Source organism: Falco naumanni, chromosome 5 (genome assembly GCF_017639655.2).
Source record: "Falco naumanni isolate bFalNau1 chromosome 5, bFalNau1.pat, whole genome shotgun sequence".
Taxonomy (NCBI): Eukaryota; Metazoa; Chordata; class Aves; order Falconiformes; family Falconidae; genus Falco; species Falco naumanni.
The window spans coordinates 59,515,107-59,535,980 of record NC_054058.1 but is presented as its reverse complement, the minus strand read 5'-3'; the positions used below and the strand labels follow the sequence as shown (position 1 = coordinate 59,535,980).

The 20,874-nt window shown below is 38.9% G+C and overlaps 1 protein-coding gene across 6 annotated transcripts in view; it reads left to right on the top strand.

Moving 5' to 3' along the window:
* Positions 1-1,162: 1,162 nt before the first annotated feature.
* Positions 1,163-20,874, top strand: part of CAPS2 (calcyphosine 2) — a 33,335-nt gene continuing 13,623 nt past the window's right edge. Inside the window, exons 1-9 of one of the 6 annotated variants that reach the window (XM_040596554.1) lie at positions 1,163-1,248; positions 2,717-2,823; positions 5,221-5,267; positions 6,557-6,602; positions 6,735-6,854; positions 7,789-7,830; positions 12,498-12,620; positions 16,256-16,323; positions 18,622-18,741. In XM_040596554.1, coding sequence (XP_040452488.1) covers positions 2,746-2,823; positions 5,221-5,267; positions 6,557-6,602; positions 6,735-6,854; positions 7,789-7,830; positions 12,498-12,620; positions 16,256-16,323; positions 18,622-18,741 — 644 coding nt within the window. In that variant the 5' untranslated portion in view covers positions 1,163-1,248; positions 2,717-2,745. The other 5 variants (XM_040596553.1, XM_040596555.1, XM_040596556.1 and 2 more) reach the window with 5 other exon arrangements.

Genomic DNA, 20,874 nt, shown 5'->3' with positions numbered 1-20,874 from the left:
GTGCAAGATTTTTCTCTAGGGAATTACAAGCAATATGGGTTAAGTCTTAGAGATGCATTCATAGTCAGGTTTCTTTATTTAGAGAGAGGAATTTAACCACAGATAGTATTTTGAAATACTATAATGTCTGAGTTTGCCATCTCCTCAAGAATGATGTATAGTTTTATATGCTAGTTTAAACCTTAATGCATTACACTGAATCACTTAATTTCTTTCATTGCCTGCCCCTGGTTACACTCAGCAGCTGCCTAAAAATTGATTGATACTGATTAGTAGTATATCCTTTTTCATATTTATTTTAACAAAATAGCATCTGGCCTTTTGATTCATGGTAACACGCTTTCCAACATTGGTATTGACAGCCCTATTGCTATGTATCATTCACGAACCCAGGGCCTTGGAGTTTGTTTTTTTTTCAAAACATTACACCAACTTGAGAGTGGCTTTTTTGGGTCAGTGTTGAGGAGAGCATTTTTGTCCTTTTCCAGAATCACTTTTTGTCCATACCTTTATTTTCTACTAAATTTTTGTTCACTTAATGCACATGCCAATGGAACTGGCACCCTTTAATGACAGAAATTACAGTAGAGGTAGATCTGACAGTAAAATGCTGTTAAATTTCCTGTTTATTTAATTTTTGCTTTTAAGTAGGCCAGTTATAATGTCTGAACTCTTTGCCATCTTCATTCTTACAGGAAAACAACACGTGGGTTTGTTTTTATGGAGGAAATGTACTGTAGTTAAAGGGACCAAACCTGTTAACCGTGTCTGGAGTGGAATTGTTGGTTCTTGTGTAGAAACAGGGCATGTCTTTGGTTCTGAAAACAGATCTCGCAGGCTGAGCAGTAGCAGCATGCATAAATACACCCTTGGCATCAGTGTATTGGTAGTTTCGCAGTAAGCGAGGTTTTGCCTAGCTTTGGGAAACTGATTGACCCAAGAGCCAGGGTTTCTCAAGAGGTGACAGATTCTTCCCCCAGACTGACCAGAACCGGTACTGGGACACAGATTATTTTTTAGAAGTAACTGACTTGGAACCGTTGAAAAAAGCCCTAACTGCATGACCTCCTAGCTAACTGGCAAGTCTAATGTAAGTTAGTTTCAGTTCACTTTACAGGCTCCGCTGCGCGGGCGCGCCGGCACGGGGGCGGGGGGCAGCTGGGCCGCGGGCGGCCACCGCGCGGTGCCTCTCGCCTCCCGCAGTCTTCGCGTGCTGGTGCTGCCTTGGTCCACAAAAGCGACCTCGGGGTAAGTATTTCTGTGCTCCTGGCCCAGCGCTACAAGCATTCCCCGTGAGCCCTTTTGCTGCCGTTTTGAAGTCCCTGATTTCAGCCGCCCCAGCGTGTTGAGGCCGCGGGCCAGCGCGGCGCCCAGGTGCCCAGCTGTCCCCGCCGGCGGCTGCGGGGCCCGCACGGCGCCGGCGGCCGGGGCACGGCTGGCAGGCCGGGGGGGCGCAGCCGCACCGCGGGCAGGGCGTTTCCTCAGGAGCGGTGGGCAGGTCGCTCCCCCTCGCAGTCGAGACGGGAACCTGCGAACCTCGCGGCTGGGGCTGGCCCCTCCGCGCTGCTGTACCCGGCAAGGCCCCCCCGGCGGCGGCCCACCGGCAGGCGGAGGGCGGGGCGGTACCGCGGGGCGCAGGCGCGGGGGGCGGGCGGTGCGGAGCGGTTACTATGGGGACGCGTAGGGGTGGGCCCTTCCCGGCGGCCCTGCGCGGCCCGGCGGTGAGACCGGCCCGGCGGTGAGACCGCTCACGGTGAGACCTCTCCCGGGGAGACCCCTCCGGCGCCTGCCCTGCCCTGCGCTGCCAGGGCCTCGGGCCCTGCCCCAGTGCGCTCCCGGGAAAACCTATCGTTTCCGTGGAGCTGCCTGAGCCCGGAATGTTTATTTTGCCTCTTAACAGTGTTGTTTGTGGTAAAGTTATTTCGGCATGTTAACCGTTAAATACAACGATGCTCTCTTCCCCCTCTGCCTTCGGCTGGGAGAGTGCTGCGCTTCATAAGAGCCTTGAGGGGTGCGGGGACAGGGGCGCTTCGTTTGACGTCCCCTGAGAAGGGGACACGGCTGGCGGCCACCCGGCCCTCGGCTGCGATTCTGCTTGGTAAGGGAGAGGGTACTTGGGAGTTAAAACCGGCTCGGTGGGTAGAAATGCGTTCAGCTTTTGTGGATGGTGGTTTGAAGGTGGAGTGTCTGACTTCTGGGAATGAAATGCTAGGCTTTGGGTTCAAAACCGGCGGGGTGGAAGGGGAAGGCAGCAGAGCCGGAGAGTAGCGTACTGGTAAAATGTTGCCCTGGAGCCCTCAGAGGCTGGCTGTGCACCAGGAGGGCCCTTTCGTGTTCCTGAAGATACCTGATCCCAGGGCATGGTGCAACTGCAAGCCAGGAGGCAGCTCCAAGTGAAGAGTAAAAAAGGTTTGGTGTTGTCAAGGGATGGCAACTTAGTAATACTGCTATGAGAAGGCACTGAGAAGCATTAAGGGAGAGAGGGAGTTAAACTTGAGGCAAAGATGTAAATTTGAACGGGAATCTGGTTAAGCATTAGTAAGGAAAGACTGAAATTAAGAGGTGGTGAAGAAGGGAAGCCAGTAACACGTCATAGCTTGCTGAAGTCAATACCCTAATTATTGGTGATAGACATGCCCTAATGCAATAATGGTTTTTTTTGCAGAGTACTTCTATGGAAAATGCATGATTTTCTCAGTAGCCTTTTCTCTTCCAGTTTATTCTGAATACTGTCATTGAATTTGCATGGATTTGGAAGTTAAAGGAGTCACTGCATCCCCTAGAAGGCAGGCTCAGCTGTCATCAAGGGGGAAGAAATGTCAGGTATGTTAACAGAAGGCTTGTGGTTGTTTTCCTTCCTTACTTTGACATTTTAACAAACATTTCAATTTTACTTCAGGAGGCTCTTAGTTTGAGGTTATAATTCCTTCTGTAGAGAACAAAACTTTTAGAGAACTTATTTTTGTCAGAAAGTGACAGTTTAGTATGACAGCTTCTCAGATGAAGGTGAGAATTTCCAATAAAAACAGCTGTCTTAACTGATATTCTGGGTACTTAACTGGGATGTGGAGAACTTTGGAATGAACTAGTGCTTGCAATTAAGAGCAACAGAGGCTTCGAACCTGTATGATGTGCTGTTTCAGGCTGTTGGTAAAACAGGTAACAAGTGTGTCTATGTTTCTGTTTTGCAAGACAGCAATAAAGCAACCCCCAAAACATAATTTCAAAAGACATGATTTCTGGTTGGTTTGTAAAATCAATCTTGCTGCTCTGCATTCAGCATGAAGGGGAATTTCGTTTCCCAGGTGTTCCTAGTAGTCTACATATTGAGATAATGTAGGTGTGCAACCCTCACAAGATCACTGTAGCAGAAACTTTTCAGGCTAACTTTTGAAAGCCTGGTCACTACAAGTATGATCTTGGATTCTGAGGGCCATTGTTCTTATTATAGCTGAGGTAGATATTAATATTGTTAATAACAGTTGATTTTCCTCACAGATACTGTGTACTTTATGAAGTAAAGTTAATTGGTAATCTTCCCTCGGCCCCCAAGTACCCATTTAACTTCCTTTTTTGTTGAATGACCCCATTAGGAATTCTTGGACTTTGGCTGCCAAGTTGCAGTTTTCCTTTTTTGTTTGATTTGGAATCAAAAAGGACATTTTGTAAATGATATCACATCGATGTTACAATGCTTCCTTTTAACCAGTCTCTTGATAAGGAAATACCTGTGTACAAGAACAATTGGGGCATTTAGTGTAGGTTTTAAAAGAAAAGCCCATTTTTCTCTAATCTTTCATCCCTTTTCTTCACCAATTCACGTGCCCCTCAGTTTCCAAATTCATGCTGCCTAGTCCATGTGATCCTTGGTGGCTTACAAAAATAAATCTTAGATTAAAATCAGGTTGAAAGTATGTGCTTCACCCAATAAATGAGGACATTCAGGATGATTTTTGTTTGCTTTATTCCCAATCCGATGACTTCTGAAAAAGGAATTACATTAAGACTTCAACATCTAGAATGTGTTATGCTCGTTATCTTATCACTATTTGAAATGTTACGCAAAAATTATGTACTTGCGATTTAATGCATGGCGTTTAGTTTTGAGAGTAAGCCTGAATTGTGTTAGGTTTCTTAACGGGTTTTTACATATTTGACCACAAGGTGGTGCTGTTCATTATGTGTGCCCTTACTGGAGAGAAACTATTGTTTTAAACATGAATACCCATTTTTGAAGGCGTTAGAGGGTAGTGTTGCTGAACTGTGAACTTTTTCAGGAGCAGGCTACAGAGGGGTGTCGCAAGAAAGGAGTTACAGTTTTGTGACTGCTTTCAAACTGTGAAAGGTGTTAGGGCACTGCTGGAAATAGGACGTCTGCTCAGGTCAGACTATGATGCTGAGATCTCTAAGCTTGAGGAGTGTGTGTGTGGGGAAAAAAAAAGATGCTGGCCCTGATTCACAACACCCCCGAACCATTTTATTTTATTTTATTTTATTTTTGTCTTCCCCTAGATTGGGAGGCCAGTTGGGGAGTTGCGGGAATTGTTACTGTGTGCTTGCCCCAGTCAGATTTCCCTAGGGATTTGGTGTTGGCTCTTTTCAGAAAGCCGTTGTGGGGTAGATGAAGCTTTGGCTCGAGTCTTTGCTTCTTGCCATGTTCTTCTTGCTCAATTGAGTTTGGAGATCTGTGTGGGACACAACCATGCAAAATAAACAGTGTGAGTACAGAAGCTGCCTTCTAGTCATCATCATGTGCTGCTATATTAAAGCTCAGATGATACAATTACACCAAGTATCAGGGCTTCTTTTCTGAGCTAGCTCCTTGTGAGCCAGCTGGCTGTCAGTGTTGCGGTTTTGGTTTAAGGGTTGGCTGAGGGGTAGGTTCCTAACCAACAAGGATAATGTGACCTAAAACCTTGTGAGCAGTGATTGCACAGAGCCTCAGGAACATGGATTATTTTTAATGCATTATTAATAGCCGATGTAGATACTGCCTTGATTCTTAATCACTGGAAATCTTTCTGTAATGACATGATTTGCAAGAATCAACTTTCAATGAAAAGTTTTTGTTTTCTCCTTTTGTTAGTAGCATCTGAGTCAAGTATATTGGACAGATACTCAGAAGCATTGTTTTTAAATATTTCAGGGGAAGCTGAAAGAGAACTATGTATTTTGGTCCCAGTCCCCATAGGTATATAATAATGTGTCATTTTTTTGTAGGGCTGGAGACCAGATACGTGGGCTACTCATGGACCTCGCCCACCAGAGTAAGTCTGCTTCTATTTTTGATCAGTTTCTTTAATTGTGCATTATTAACACAATGCATTTCCATTTGTATTGATATGCAACTCGTGTTCCATGAAATTTGTTGTCATAGGTTTGTTTTGTATGATTTATATTTAGAGTAGAATATTTGATGCATTATTTACATTGGAATTAAGTTGATATACATTTGGTTGAGCTTGACAGTAGAATTGTACTCAGAGCTTTTATATTTATACCTAATCTTTCTTGAATATTTTTAATACAATGGTCTGCAAAAGGAGAAGACATTTTTAAACCATTGGCCTTCTTTGCAGGTATTACAGTAAATGTTACAGGGAAACTGTTGTGAAGGGTTTTTACAAGCAAGGGGAAATTTTGTACAGTGCTTGTAAAATTTAAAACTTTACAGTGACTTTGACAGATAAGCAACATCTGATATTTTAAGGACCATGTTTGATAGCTTAATTATTTTTTTGTTTACTTAAATGCCTTAGATCCAATGTATCTTTCTACATTATTTTACAAGTATGTGTGACCATTGCCTGGGATTGTTCATGTCAATTTCTGTGTAATGTCAGTTGTTCTTTAATGGAAAAAGACTGGAAATTAAGGAGCTCTCTTACTCTGTGAAGTAATCTTGTTATAATAGGGCTGTTTGAAAAGTCTTAGCGGTAAAATAGAAAAAAATATTTATTCATGGTGCTCCAGAGTATACCTGGAATAAAGGCAGAAGGTACAGACATGCTTTGGTAAGTTGGAGATGTTTATATCTCTTTAAGCAGAATAAAATACTGAAGTATAGCTGGCTTCCACTGTGTTAATCTCTTACAAAAAGTTCAGAGGTTTTTTATCCCGAGGAGCTCTTGCTTTTCTGTTGCCTATTTGTTGACTGATTATAGAGGGATGTTGACACAGACCTGCTGTGGAAGGCAGGAATGCGGAATCCCTGATTTATGATCTTGTTGCAGAAGCAGCAGGGGTGTGAAGGGGAGCTAAGATTGCTGTGCTGGAAGTGAAGAAGGGCTTTGCAGAATCCCTTTTCAGCTGCCAGGGTACTTTGCAACTCCAGGGGAGGAGGACAAACTCGGTGGCCAGTTCCTGAGCTGAAGCAAGGGGAACTAGTAGGGGTTGGATAAGTAGGCCATCTCCAGTTGTAGTGAAACTGTTCGTAGCAGGGAAATTTTTGTGAGGGCGCTAATAATAATAATAATGACTAATAGGCAGCTTGCTTTTACTGTAATTGAAAAACAAGATAAAGTACTGCTATTAAAACTGTTTTAACTTCCTGCAGGGTGCCATGCCTAGATCTAAGGAGGCTGGGAGATTCTGATGAAGAGGTAATTATAAATTAATTCTATCTTGAATAGTTTTTAGAACTCATGTGTAGGAGTTTATAAAAATATCACTCTAAATACAAAAAAACCCACAATTGCTTGTCTCCTCTCTCCCCCCCTTCCCCGTAATTTTAGGATGGGGACTCTTACACACCATACAGTGGAAGTTATCCTCATACGTGCCCTCTAGAGTCATCTTCAGATTGGAGAACATCATTACAAATGCCATATGCACATCATTGTCAGGCTCAGCAGGTCAGTCTGTCGCAACAAATACCTTTAAAATATGCCCCTTTAGCAGTAACTTAGAAAAGCACACTTAGCTTTCTTATACATGTTCTGTTTTTTTCTTTTGGTTAAACTCATATCTCTGAGTGCTATTGGTCCAAAATGTTTTTGGCAAAGTACTTTTTACTGAGAAACCTCTACAATATTTCAAAAATCCTATTTTTCTGACATGCCTTAGCTCTTCTTTGTTGGTTGATACTCATTCTTTTCACTGTACTCATTTTTGAAGAGATGTATTAATAGCTATCTTTATTAACAACTCATCAAAGCAACTGAAAAATGTAATACTTTTGAAGTGGAATGTAACTTTGGTTTATCTTTCTAAACAAACTGGAACTTACAAAACCAATAAAGATAAGATTGATAGTAGTCAGTAAGTGTATGATTGAAGACGAAACCCAAGTTTACAAACAGTAAATACTCTTTCTGTGGAGGAACGCTTACTTTTGGTGAAAAGAAAACTTTTAGAGTTATGTGCAGCCATTTTGTAGGGTTTTTCTTAAGTCTCTTTGTCTTTAAAACAGAATTGTGACATTAGCTTTGGAATTCTGTTCAATTTGTCAAACCACCTTTATTGTTTATATTTCCTGATCACACATCAACATTTTTTTTTCCCTAGATGACTAAGAAACTTAATCACCACTAATCTTAAGTACTTTATAAGGAAAATCAGTAGTCCAGATGCTTAGATTCTGGTTTATAGTACAGTACAGCAGTGTTCAGGATCCATATCCCCTATAAAAATTTTAAGAATTAATTTAATTACTCAGTTATTACATTTCCCTGAATGCAGGAAAAGTTTTCCTTTGAACTCTTATAGCTGAATTAAATTTGTTCATTTTTAAATGTGACAGGTTTTTATTTGATCATGATACATGTTTAACTTCTCTTTTTCCTTCAGTTTAAACAGATGTCTAGAAAATCTTGCCAGAACAAAATAGAGGTAAAGTAGCTGTAAAATATACACTGACAAAATCAGCAATTCAGTAGTAGAGTACTTACTGCATTTTCAGACCATATAGTGTATGTTTTAATTTCTTTTGTGTGATAGAAACTAGCTTGTTGGAGACTATTCTTAATCTGCTGTTATTCCGTTAGTATTCTGAGTGTTTCAAATGTGATAATTAAAGGGAAAATACCAAACTACTGCAAACAGTAATCTTCTGTTTGTAGTCCCTATATATTCAAGAGATTAGATATCCAGAACTTTTAAGTAATTTAGGAAGAATGCAACCTATATGATTATTTTCTGTCATAATTGCGCACCATATATAACAATGGTAAAAATCTTACTACTAGTAGTATGTTTTTATTTGATTAGGGTGCAGGAAATATCCTAACTTATCAATGTTATCCCTTTTTGGAAAAATTGGAAAATATAGTGTTTAAAAATCTAATATTTCAAAAATATTTAACTTACATAAACCTAGAAATATTTCAATGAATGCATTTAAAACAGAGGTGTAGCTAGATGGAAAAACAAATATTAATTTGTACGTAACCTATGCCCCTTGAAATGAATAATATGGTGACTTGTAGGGCAGGACTCCAAGTTGGCTGAAGCTCAAGGTGAATCTGCCAAGTTCATCATTTTCTTTGTTTCCCTAGATAACCAAATGGTTTCTCAACTTGAAAAAAAAAACATTGCATTTAAATAAAACCTGAAATGGTTAAGTGTTGGGGGTTTGTGTTTTATTTTGTTTTTTAATAATGAGCTAGGAACACACTGTTTCTCAGAATATCTGTGTGCCCAGCATAGGTATTTTTGTGTGTCTGAAGATGTAATTGTAAGCATTTAAGTACGGATGGGTGGTTTTCCTGTGTATTGCATTATAAACGTGCAGTGCAGACATACTTGAGTTGCTGTACTCTTTTGAGGTCTGGATGCCTATAATTTCACTACGCGCTTTACCATTTTTTTTAAAACATAAAGTTCATACATATAATACTGTCTAGCTGCAGGAAGGCTAATGGAAGGTTGTATGACTTTCTCTGTTTCTCAGGGTCTTTCTCCCTTTCTTCTCTGCTTTCCTTTATCTCTTGTTGGTTCCTTTCTGCCTTCATTATGTCTTAAATGCTGAATATGCAGGAAAATATCTTCCGTTCACTTACCCTCTTGCTCTCCCTCCCTCTCTCTCTCTTTTTGCCTGACTTTCCCCCCGCCTCCCTTTCCTGTGGAGAAGATTTTCAAGCAGTTCTAAAATATTTTAATGTGTTCCTCTGAGCGGCCTTTATTTCTGCATTGCTTGCTTCTGGGGCCCTGACTGAGCATTCCTTTAGCAAGATATATTCCAGCTTCTTCAACAGCAGACTATGTAAGTAAATCTTCCCCAAATAGGTCATTTATGTAAGAATTATTTAAATATAATCTTACCATTCAGGAATTAACCAGTGAAGGGATGTGGATCCTCTTTTGAAAGAGAAAGCTGCTCTTTCAAGAAGATACATCTCTAGAGATTTTGAGAAATGGTTTTCTAGGACTGTTACACTGCTGTTGCAAGATGAGGTGTATCAAGCAGAGGTGCTAGATAAGGCTGTCTTAGTTTTGTTGGCACTGAAGGAATATTAAACATTGAAGGTGTTAGTTATTCAAGAAGAGAAAGAAGAATGGAGTCTTGGCCTTCTGTCATTGGCGCTGCTTCTACTGATCCAGCCTCTGTTGTGTTGAGCACTGAAATGGGCGTAAAGTTATGAAAGTACTTAGCCTTTTCAGCTGGTGTTCTGGGGAAGGAAGTCCCAGTGCTAGTACTCGTCTGCCATCCAAGAGTATTAGGTCTTCTGACTGAAAAAAATCCATCAGCTCATTTTCAGCCATGCAAAATCAAGTGTCAGAATTCCCATTTTAGTGATCTGTAACGTCATGTTATAGGACAGAACCACTAAATCTTGCCTTCTCTCTTTAAAAGTGATGTAAAACCATTTGGCTGTGTACTTTTTAAATTTAAAAATGGCAGAATATGAAGAATGCCATGAAAATTAAGCCTGAATAGGCAGTTATATTTGCATTTTTTTCTTAATGTGAAGCACACAGTCAAAAAGTTTCAGAAGTTATACTGGATGGGAATTATAAAAATGCTGTTCTCATGCAATAGGTTAACCACAGGCTTTTATATTGATTACTCGTGGGTTTAGAATTCTGTTTTGGAGCAGAAGACAATACCAGAAAATATCTGTCTGTATTGCCAACAGACAGATACAAACTAAAGTGTTGTCAGTATGAAGCAGATATGAAGCAAGAATATAAGCAGTATTCTCGGAGAATTGCAGAAAAGAAAAAAGACCACCTCCTGTGTCCAGAAGCTTCAGTTGAGGTAGCTGGCAAAGAAATAATTGCATTTTAAAATAACAGATTTATGTTGGCATTTCATTACAAAATTTGGAGAGGTTTGCACCCGTGTGTAATTAATTTCTTCCATGTTTTTATTGTAAAGAGATAAAACCCTCTAATTTCAGCATCTATTGTGGAGTAGGAAATAAAATATAGGAAGCTTGTTTCAGTTGTTCCAGAGAGAGAAACTGAGCTGCTCGTGAGAATCTAAGTGTGCTTGTGTTCTCTAGTAAGAAATGTAGCATTTGCCCTCATAGTGCACCTCTAGCCTGAGCATGAAGATAGCGTGATTGATAGGGAAGAGTTTGCAGCCTAAGAAGATGAAAGACAGTGGGAAGATCTTGATAAAATGTTTTCAGACAAAGAAATGCATTCAAGCTTTTTTTTTTTAAATTTTTTAAATATAGAAGTATCTTAATTATTTACTGAATTATGACTGTATATAGGACTTTAAAAAGAAGTGAAAGATGTAATCTTTACCATAGAGAACTCTTAACGTAGAAAATGGAGAAGAATATGGGGTTAAAATAGTGAGAGATATCTGTACATTTTGCTTTGATGTTGTGTAAGATCCAGTGCAGGTTACTGTAAGCCATATTCGTTCTGCCAGGTTTCTGCTGTGTTTTTAAATTAATACTAAGATGCAAACAAGGGAAGACCTGTGGAGAGAAACTGGAAAACAAAGAGGTGATAAGTCAACTTTCCTCTTGTTCTGGAAGAGATAGTGGGGAAGGGTGATTGCACAGAGCGAGATACATCATTGTAGGTGTAAGGGAACAGGAAACAAAAGTAAGCAACAGCTGTGGGGACTGGTTGAATGCTAGACACTGCTGACCATTTAAGAATCCTAATGACAAGTTAAGTATGCAGATGTTGAGGGAACATATTGTGCTCATCGCTTTTCAGAGAAAAAAGTTTGTGATGAATAACAATGAGTTTACTGATTTTACTTACTTAATGTTCAGTAGAATGAAAAGAGAAAGTCTTACAGCCACACTTCAAGTGTTCAGATAAAACTTGAAGAACCTGCAAGAACCTATAGATAAACTTTCTATATAGAGATAGAAAGTGAGCAAAAGAGTTGATTGAAAAAAAACAGTTCTGTTATTTTGTTTAGTTTTATGTTTGGTGGCAGTTGCTATTTTGGGGAATTAGTTGTAGCATTACTTTTTTTTTTTTTGCTTTTTTTTTTTTTAATGATTCCGCTCTTAGGTACGTATTTGACACAGTCATTTCATCTGTTTTCCAATGAGTAACTCCTTTATATGCTGTACTGCAAGCCTATCAGAAGAGTATTTACAGGAACAGCCAAGTTAATCTGAAACTGAAGAAGTAGGTGGCAAGTGTATACTGGGAGAGAAAAAGCAGGACTGACTTATTCTGGTGATTTTTGGGTTCCAGAAAGATACTTGCTAAGCACTAGAAGCCATGCGCATCAGTTCTTATGGCAGACTTCAATATAATGTCTAGCAGAACAATTTTCTATTAGCTATTGTTGCTACCTGACTAAATTAATCAAAGCCTCTTTAGATTTGAAGATACTTACTATTTTATCTGATTAGTGGAACTTGTAATTACTTTTCTTCTCTGAAAAGAAGCTGCTCCTAGAGGAGCATAGCTAACAAAACCTACTCTTGATTTCTTTCCCATGTTCTCCCCTTCTTGACTTCTGTAAACAGTCTCCTTTGTTGGTTTTCTTCATATCCTTCATGTAGGAAATACATGGATCTACAAGTCTGTTAGATCCACTTGAGCAGTATGCTTTGGCTTTTCCCTGTCCAGACTGTATTTAACTGTATTTTGATTGCTGGTCAAAAAGCAGCATCTCTGCAATGGTGAACTTTGAGCTATATGCGTAATGGCAAATTCGCCACTTTCTCTTGGCTGTTCTTGAGCAGAACAGAAAAAGATGAGCTCTTATCTTTTTCTGAGAGGTACTAACAGTCTGTGTTCTCAGATGTGCTGCTGATTTTTCACAAAGCTTGTAGAAACAAAGTATTCTTTTGATTTTAAAAATTTTATTTCAATATGGTTGAAAGATGGCAAGTATTCAAAAGATATAAGGAAGGACTAGAAAGCAAGATTTGTAAGTTCAGTTTCTGTAGAAAGCTAGGCTTAAAAAAATTCTTTACTTTTTCTAATTAGCATTAAGTGGAAGAAGTAGACAGTTAAATAAGAAAGAAATTTTTTTTAAAATTATTTGAGGAAAATGTGGGGGGGTTATTTTGTTTTTCTTAAAATTAATTAAATTTGATTTATGAAAATAATTTATTTTTGTTTAGGGTACACAGCTTGAAGATGGGCATAATGATTATCTTACAGCTCTTGACGAGAAAGCTTTACTGCAACAACGCTACACAAGCAAGCCCTATAATATGTGGCACAGTATAAGGAAGTCGGAAGCTGTAAGTAACTGGGCTGTTATTATGCTGTTAACTGTCTAGGCTTGTAGGATGACTTCCTAGATGTTCAACAGAAGTTAGGTCCGTGGTGATTCGGTTTTAGTATGTAATTGCACCCATTGAAATCATGGTAGTTTAAACATTTGTTTCAATGAGAGCTAAGCTGAGCAATCCAGTGAGCATTTTTAAAAATCATATCTGCAGTACTTGTATCTTATGCAGTAAGGTATGTAAATGAGAATGTAAATTATGAATAATAAATACAAATGTACACATACGACTAGATTAACTGAGTTGAGTGAAGCTGAGTATTGTGTTACGTTTCCTCTGGTCTGTAGCTTTTGCCAGAGCCTGTATTCCATGATCCATGGATTCCATGATTCCATCAGCTCATTGATGTGTTTCTAGAGTAAACAGGCTGTTTTCCCTCATTAACTCCTGAAATGGAGTATGTGATGAGAACTGGCTTTGTAAGCTTATGAGCTCTGCCGATGGTATTAGATCGGGTCAACTGTAGCTTTGTTTGAGTCTTCAAGCTCCAAGGGTGGTGCTTCTACAGCATCTCTAGGCAGCACCTTCCCATGATATGCTACTCTCCTTGTGAAGAAGTTCTTCCTATTATCCATACCAAGCCTCCCAGGGCTCACTGTATAACCTTCACCTCCTGATGTACTGTTGGGCACTGTCAGAAAAGTTTGGTTCTGCCTTCTTTGTAACATCCTTTTTGTTGTAGGATGTTTTCAGCATGCCTCACAGCTGCTGCTTGTGCAAACACCCCAAGCTCCTTTAGCCTCTCCTTTCAGTTGCTTTGGCTCCAATCCTCTGTCGGATCCTTCCCAGGTTCCTCTCATCCCTATTGATCTTTGGAAGGAGGGAGCCCTGAAAACTGGAAACAAGTATAGCCTCACTATGATGTGTAGAGGGGAGTTAGAACTTCTCTTATATGGACATACCCAATATGTTTCTTTAATTTCTTACATAGACACAATTTTTACTCTTTTTAGGACTGAACAATAGAAGTCTTGCCCATCTAAGGCTAAGCCTTGAATTTAGGATTATTTACAATAATGAAGAACCTTGAGATTTGATATCATATGATTTGCTATTTACATATGCAGAGTCGTGGCTGTCATAATTTGTTTTTGAAGGTATTGTTGAACAGTTAGCATTCTAACTTTCTCATGGAATACTAAGCCATGAGAAATTTTGTGATATTGTAGAAGTGCATAATACTTTTAATTTATTTTGCTTGCTTATCACTATGCACTCAATTTTACATCACTGCAAACATTTATTTGATTTCTAGTCTCATCAAAGGGAACGTGAATCTTGCGCTACTGCAGCCACTATTCATTTTCATGATAATATCTTTTCAGAAAGTACCTTCTATTAAGAACTTGAGGAACCTCTTGTTATTGTTAGAATAAATTTTAAAATTATACTATAGGGTGAAGACATGGAAAAAAAATTTGGAGTATCATTAGAGTAACTGCTTAATGTTAAATCAAATATGCTGAAAACACTGAGAAAGAGAGCAGTGCAGGACCACAAAATAACTGGTACACTGCAGCTGGCATGCTTTGAAAGGAAGTCAGCAGGTGTTTGAGCAAGCCCTTTTGTTACTGATTAGCACTCATGGTTGCACAGGCTGTCTGTCTCCTTCTAGGAGCATGTCTTAGGTTCTGTCAGCTTCAAGCTTCTGATAGTGGTCAGAATAATAGGAAAAATCATAGTAACTGCATACATATTAATTCCATTGGGAGTACATTGCTTCAATTGCTGGCATTTGATTTTAAGATGCCTTAAAAATTTGCTTAAGCATACACAGTGTTAAAATTTCCTTTTACTGTAATTGTTAACAAAAAAATCTAATGTTACAGTAGCATTTCTCTTAATTTTTCTGTGGTTTAGGATGAAAGTCCCCTTATTCAAGCCAGATTATAGCACATATATAATTGCCAATAGATGCTATAGGTTTTTTTGGAAAAGATTGGTTTTCTATGAATAATCTTATCTTGTGAACAAGAGTTACTGCTTTTTAACCAGTGAGTGCTGCTGCAAGTTAAATGTTTGCCTCAGCAGTTTTGTAAATTCGTAGTACAGCTTTTGTCTAAGTTGAATGGAAGGTATTTCATGTTAAATTTAGTGACCTAGTATTCAATTGAATTTCAAGGCATAAGGTTTCTTTTTTTTTAAAAAAAAATCAGGTTATTTTCAGCATGCTAGCTGGTTTCATGCTATAAGCCTGGGTCCATGCAATATGTTGTCTTTTAACAAACACTGATGTGTATTATCACTTTGTCTTCCTTTACGTAATGCTTTTTAATATACCTGTTGCAACAGTTAATAGGCAAAGATTCAGTAACTTGGAATAAAGCACCACGTAGTTATGATAGGTGCAAAAAATGAAATATGAAAGCAAACTAAAAGCCCCCTATCTCCTATAATTGAGAAATATTTAAGGCTTAAAATCCGTTCAGAGTAAACACCAACTGGTCTGGTGTTATATTATTTATTTGGTTTTTTTGGTTTGAAGTTTGTGGTTTGGTTGTGTTTTTTTTTTTTTTTGACTAGTGGCAATCAGTATTTACTTGAATGTTGTGAATTATACCCATAACATCTCTGTGAAATTAAGGATTATCCCTTACAGTTACCTGCTGTCTGGGAACCAACTTTTGGTTCTTCTTCAGCAATGGGAAGGCCTGATCTGATCTATCAAGAATTTGGTTTGCACACAAGAATTGTGTGGAAAAAATAACCAGTCAGAAAAATATCTTAATTCTTCAGTTTCGGAATTACCTACAAAGTTGAAAAAAAGGTTGCATGAACTCTCTCAGTAACAATAATCTCCGTTTTCTCATATATATAACTATTTATTTTTTTGGGGGGGAGGGGGGAATAAGGCAAATTTAAGTGCAGTGAAAAATTTCAGAAATCTGGAAGATAAAATGGAGAGAGGTGCTGGGGCTTGGTTGTTGCTGGCAGCCTCCACGCTGTTCCGGGACATCCTCTTGTGTTTTGGTTTCTCTTTCTACGAAACAAATGATGATCAATGCCTGAGCACTTTAGAGTGAATAGCACAAAGTTATGGTTCAGTGTTACTCTAATAAAAATAATAATAATAGATCATGTTAAATCCCCTTCCCCCCTAGGATGATCTTTCTTGAAACATATTTCAGATTGGTCTGTCTCAGCAGAAAACTATTATGGCATGCAACAAATAAAAAAAAGTCTTAAAAGATTATTTTTTTTTTGACTACATATTGCTGGCGGTAAAGTTTCAGTCTCTGAACTGGAATCTGTGTCAGCCGTGAAACCTGGAATAGTGTGAGTTTCCTTGGGGTCTATTGTACTTAAAGAATTTATTGGAAACAATACAGAGATAATAAGGATGCTGTCTATCAATTGAAATACTAGAATTCTCATATTTGTTGAATGCATAGACAATTTGAGTGTGTAGCAGTGAATATTATTTGTCTATCTGTTATGCAAATAGAATTCTACTAAAAAAGATGCGGAAAAAAGATTAATTGTGACATTGGTAAGAATGTAACCTCTGAATGCTATCTTAAAGGGTAATTTATTATGTGAAGTGTCTGGTATATATTTAATTTGCTCTAGTCATTTTTTCATTGCAGGAGGATGTTGCTGTAGAGAGGAGAAAACGGGCTGTAGTAGAACAAGTGATGGTTGATCAGTTATCTAGGTAAGTGAATTTATAATGTAAAATTTAGGTTATCCCTAAAGAATTCAGATCTGTGAGTGTGTGGCTTTTCTTGCCTAAGAGGTGTTTTGATCATCTTGTTCCAAGTCTTATGCAGTCTTATGTAGGACTATTATTTGCAAAAAAATCTTTAAATTAAGTTTTTTTTAATTTAATTTAAAAGATCAGTTTAAAGTCCTACATATAAGTTCATTTTTTCCTGAGAATAATTTTTTATTTTATATTTGAACCTAATTTATGGGCTTTACAATAGCACTAGTTCTCAGAAATAACCTTCTTGCACCTCACTAAAATATATGGATGCCTACTTTTATGAATTAAGCTTTTTCAGTATTTATTTTCTTTTCTAAGAATCTTAGCTTTATTAATATTCCTTTATTAATATTGACACAACATCCCTCAGGCATAAAGCAGTATTGTACCAACGTTGGGCAGGTAGGAAAAAAATGCACAGTGATGAATCAAGTTGGTCAAGGCTGTACAGGAAGGTTCTCCTAACTTCACTGCTATCCCTTTAGCTCCAAGAAGGTTTTTCGTCTGTGTAGGAAAATCCCTTTATATGTTAAAGGGGGAAGAAAAGTAACTTGCAGGTAAAGATAAGTATAGTAAAACCATCTTTCTTTATTATTATTATTCCCATAAACTTGCTCTTATTTTTAAGCATCCTTTAATAATTCAAGGCTTTATCCGAGTTTACTGGTTATGGCAATGTAGAATGGTGCAATCTAGTTTAAGGTAACATGAAACTATGTTACACTTGAAAAAAAATTATCTGGTAGGTCCTGCAGTACGTTGTGTTCTTTGCTTAGTTTACAATCTCTGTAGTCATCTGTACTGATATTATAGCCCATCATATCTCAAGACTTTGAGGTTGGAATGTTGCACTTCACCATCTTATTTGTTTTCATTTGGACTGCAATTTAAATGACCTATATTGTTTAGAAGTCTATTAATGCTTTTATGCTATTTAAAAGCTGAGATATCAAGAAAGTTGCCTGAAGGAAACAGGATTGTCATGAAACACAATGTTAAATTCCAAGCATCACTGTAGCAGGATTAAAAATACGGAAGTGTTCAGAGCAGAAATCCCCAATTTTCTAATAAATGCTTGTTCCATGTCGTATCTACAAAGATACAGGTAAAGCACATGATTGCAGAGGTTATCTTAAAAATGTACTGGTTGTGTTGAAGTGTTTCTGTTCTAGTGATGTTGGATTAAACATACAGATTTGTTCATCTTGGATCATGGATGTTCATTCTGTGCTTAACCTCCTTCAGCTGCTTTGCCTTATTTTCTCCATTTATTCCTTCTCTTACTCAGAACCCTCATGTTGACAATGTCAAAACAATATTTAGTAGTGCTGCAGCTGCATCAGGGTGAACTTTAATTTAAAAAAATCTCTCTGTTTACGTTCCAAATATAACTGTGCTAGTACTGCCAAACAAATTGGTATCAGAGAGCAGGATGCTAATTGGGGATTAGTTCAAAACTGTTGCATGAAAAAAATCTATTTTGATTTTTTTAATTATTTTTTTTAGTAGAGCCAATCTTGCAGTTAAATCGGTGTAATTGATGTCTGCAAAGGTGCATCAGAGAGCAAGTTTATAAAACTATTAGCTGTGCAAAATTTTTTTCCCTCTGATCATGAACCATTTCAATAATGTAAAAAGAATCTAATTTATTTTTAAAGGGTCTCTTCTTTTGTTTACTTGTTGAACTGTTACAGAGAATATAAAAATTTTCAGAAACGGGTTCATCTATTTCTTTTCTGCTTGATGAGACTTTGGGGTCTTATGGGCTATGTATACAGTGCTTTGGGAGAGGAATTGCCAGTCTTTTTGCTGGATGATGTCATTGGCCAGTATGACTAACTGCTGTCACTGATTTTTGAGGGAGCTGTGAATAAAGAATATCACTGATGGAATACTTACAGAAATAGTCAAAATGAGGAAAAAAACCACCTTTGTAATTCTAAGATTTGCCTTCTATACACATATATAAAATATACTTCAAATAATACATATGTACATGTAAATTTAGAATATAGTAGTGCACTGCCAAAATATTATTGCATATATTTGATTTTGAGTAATAGACTTCAGAGTCTGTAAAAACAAACAGAAAAATAAGCCCACAGTTTTATGCAAGCTTAATGGGTAACCCCAAGATTTTATTGCTGTGTTATTCTTGGGTGTTTTCTTTCCTGAGGAAGAATTTGTAAGGTCTGAAATTCAAGCTTACTAATTTTCAGAGGGCTTCTCCCTGCTCTTTCTGATCAGAGGCATTATAAGTGACCCAGAGCAGTCCACACGTGATGATGCTTACAAGGAAGCTGAAGGAATTCTGGGACTTGGGAGAGCACCAATGCATTTTAGAAAAAGAATGCTCCATGAAACGAAGTAAGCTTTCTCTAGTGGTCTGTTGTTTTTTTTTTTTTTTTTTTTTTTTTTTTAGAAATAGATCTGCTGTGTTTGTCATTATTTGCAGCTCTGCAAAGTCTGTTTACCTTTCCAGATATTTTATTTCTGGCTCGGCTCCACTAGCTTCATGTGAAACCCTTTTTGTAGCCTCCCCATGCTTATAATTATGTGTAGTGGGACCTTTTTTTGTGGATCCTCTGGAAGAACATTCTTAAGCTTATATTGATATTGTTCATCATAGGGTCTTGCCAGCCTTTTCTGAGCTGTTGAATGCTTGTAATCTTGTCATATCCTTTTAGAGATTCCTATCCTGAGGTGCATAAAATTGCATAAATATGCATCTGTAAATGCTAATGTAGATATTAATGATATAATCATACTTTTCTTTCATGTTTTGATTTCTGCGGCATTAATTAACCATATTGGTGTTTAAATGTCATTCCTGGCTGGTGAGCATTGAAATAGTGATACTAAGGGCTTGAGAAAACCTGAGAAAACACTGTGATCCATAAAATGAAGTGAATCTACAGGTCCAAATTCTTTTCTGCTGATCTTTCTCAATGTGCAGGCAAACATCTCTGCACATTTTAACATCCTGCTCTAAAGTCTTTCTCAACAAATATCATCTTTGTAGTCTTAAAAAGGGGGACACACACACAAAACCAGTTTCAATCTGTTACACCTATCACATGGACAAATCTCCGTTTCTGGAACTAGTAATATAGAATCATAGAATGGTTTGTGTTGGAAGGGACCTTAAGGATCATTTAGTCCCAGCCTCGCTGCCATGGGCAGGGACACCTTCCACTAGACCAGGCTGCTCAAAGCCCCATCCAGCCTGGCCTTGGACACTGCCAGGGATGGGGCATCCACAGCTTCTCTGAGCAACCTGTTCCACTTTCTTGCCACCCTCACAGGAGAGAATTTCTTCTTAATATTTACTCTAAATCTACCCTCTTTCAGCTTAAACCCATTCTCCCTTGTCCTCTCACTAATGCCCTTGTAAAAAGTCCCTCTCCAGCTTTCTTGTAGGCTCACTTCAGGTACTAGAAGGCTGCTCTAAGGTCTCCCCGGAGCCTTCTCTTCTCCAGGCTGAACAACCCCAATTCTCTCAGCCTGTCTTTATAGTTGGGGTGCCCTAGCCCTCTGGTCATCTTTGTGGATCTCCTTTGGACTTGCTCCCAGAGGTGCATGTCTGTCTTATGTTGGGGGCACCAGAGCTGAACGCAGGACTCCAGGTGGGGTCCCACGAGAGCAGAGTAGAGGGGTAGAATCAGCTTCCTCATCCTGTGGGCCACACTTATTTTGATTCAGCCCAGGATATGGTTGGCTTTCTGGGCTGGATGCACATGTTGCCAGGCAATGCTGAGCTTCTCATCCACCAGCACCCCCAAGTTTTTCTCCTTGGGGCTGCTCTCAATCCGTGCTCCACCCATCCTGTATTTGTGGTTGGGATTGCCCCAAGCCACATGCAGGACCTTACACTTGCCTTTGTTGAGCTTCATTAGGTTCCCCTCTGCCCAGCTCTCCAGCCTGGCCAGTTCTGATACACCAGAATGGCAGCGCAGCCTTCGGGTGTATCAGCCACTGCTCCCAGTTTTGTATGCTCTGTCCCTTCAGCCAGAGGTCACTGATGAGCAAGTTGAACAGGACTGGACCCAGTACCGACCCCAGGGGCACACCGCTGGCTACAGGCCTGCAGCTGGACTCTGCCACTGATCACAACTCTGAGCTCTGCCCTTCAGCCAGTTCTCGATCCACCTCACTGTCCACCCATCTCACCCACACTGACTGAGCCCACCTATGAGGATGTTGTGGAGACAGTGTCAAACACCTTGCTGAGGTCAAGGCAGACAACATCCACTGCTCTTCCCTGGTCAACCCAGCCAGTCACTCCATCAGAGAAGGCTATCAGGTTGGTCAGGCACCATTTCCCCTTAGTGAATCAATGTTGACTGTTCCTGATGACCTTCTCTTCCTCCACATGCTTAAAGAAGACCCAACGTGGGTGTTTTTGCAAGAAAACACATTGATTCATGGAAAGATAGTGAGTGGTAGAGGTTTAATTCTTTATATTAAGTTTATGTAAACAAAAGATCTCATTCATATCTA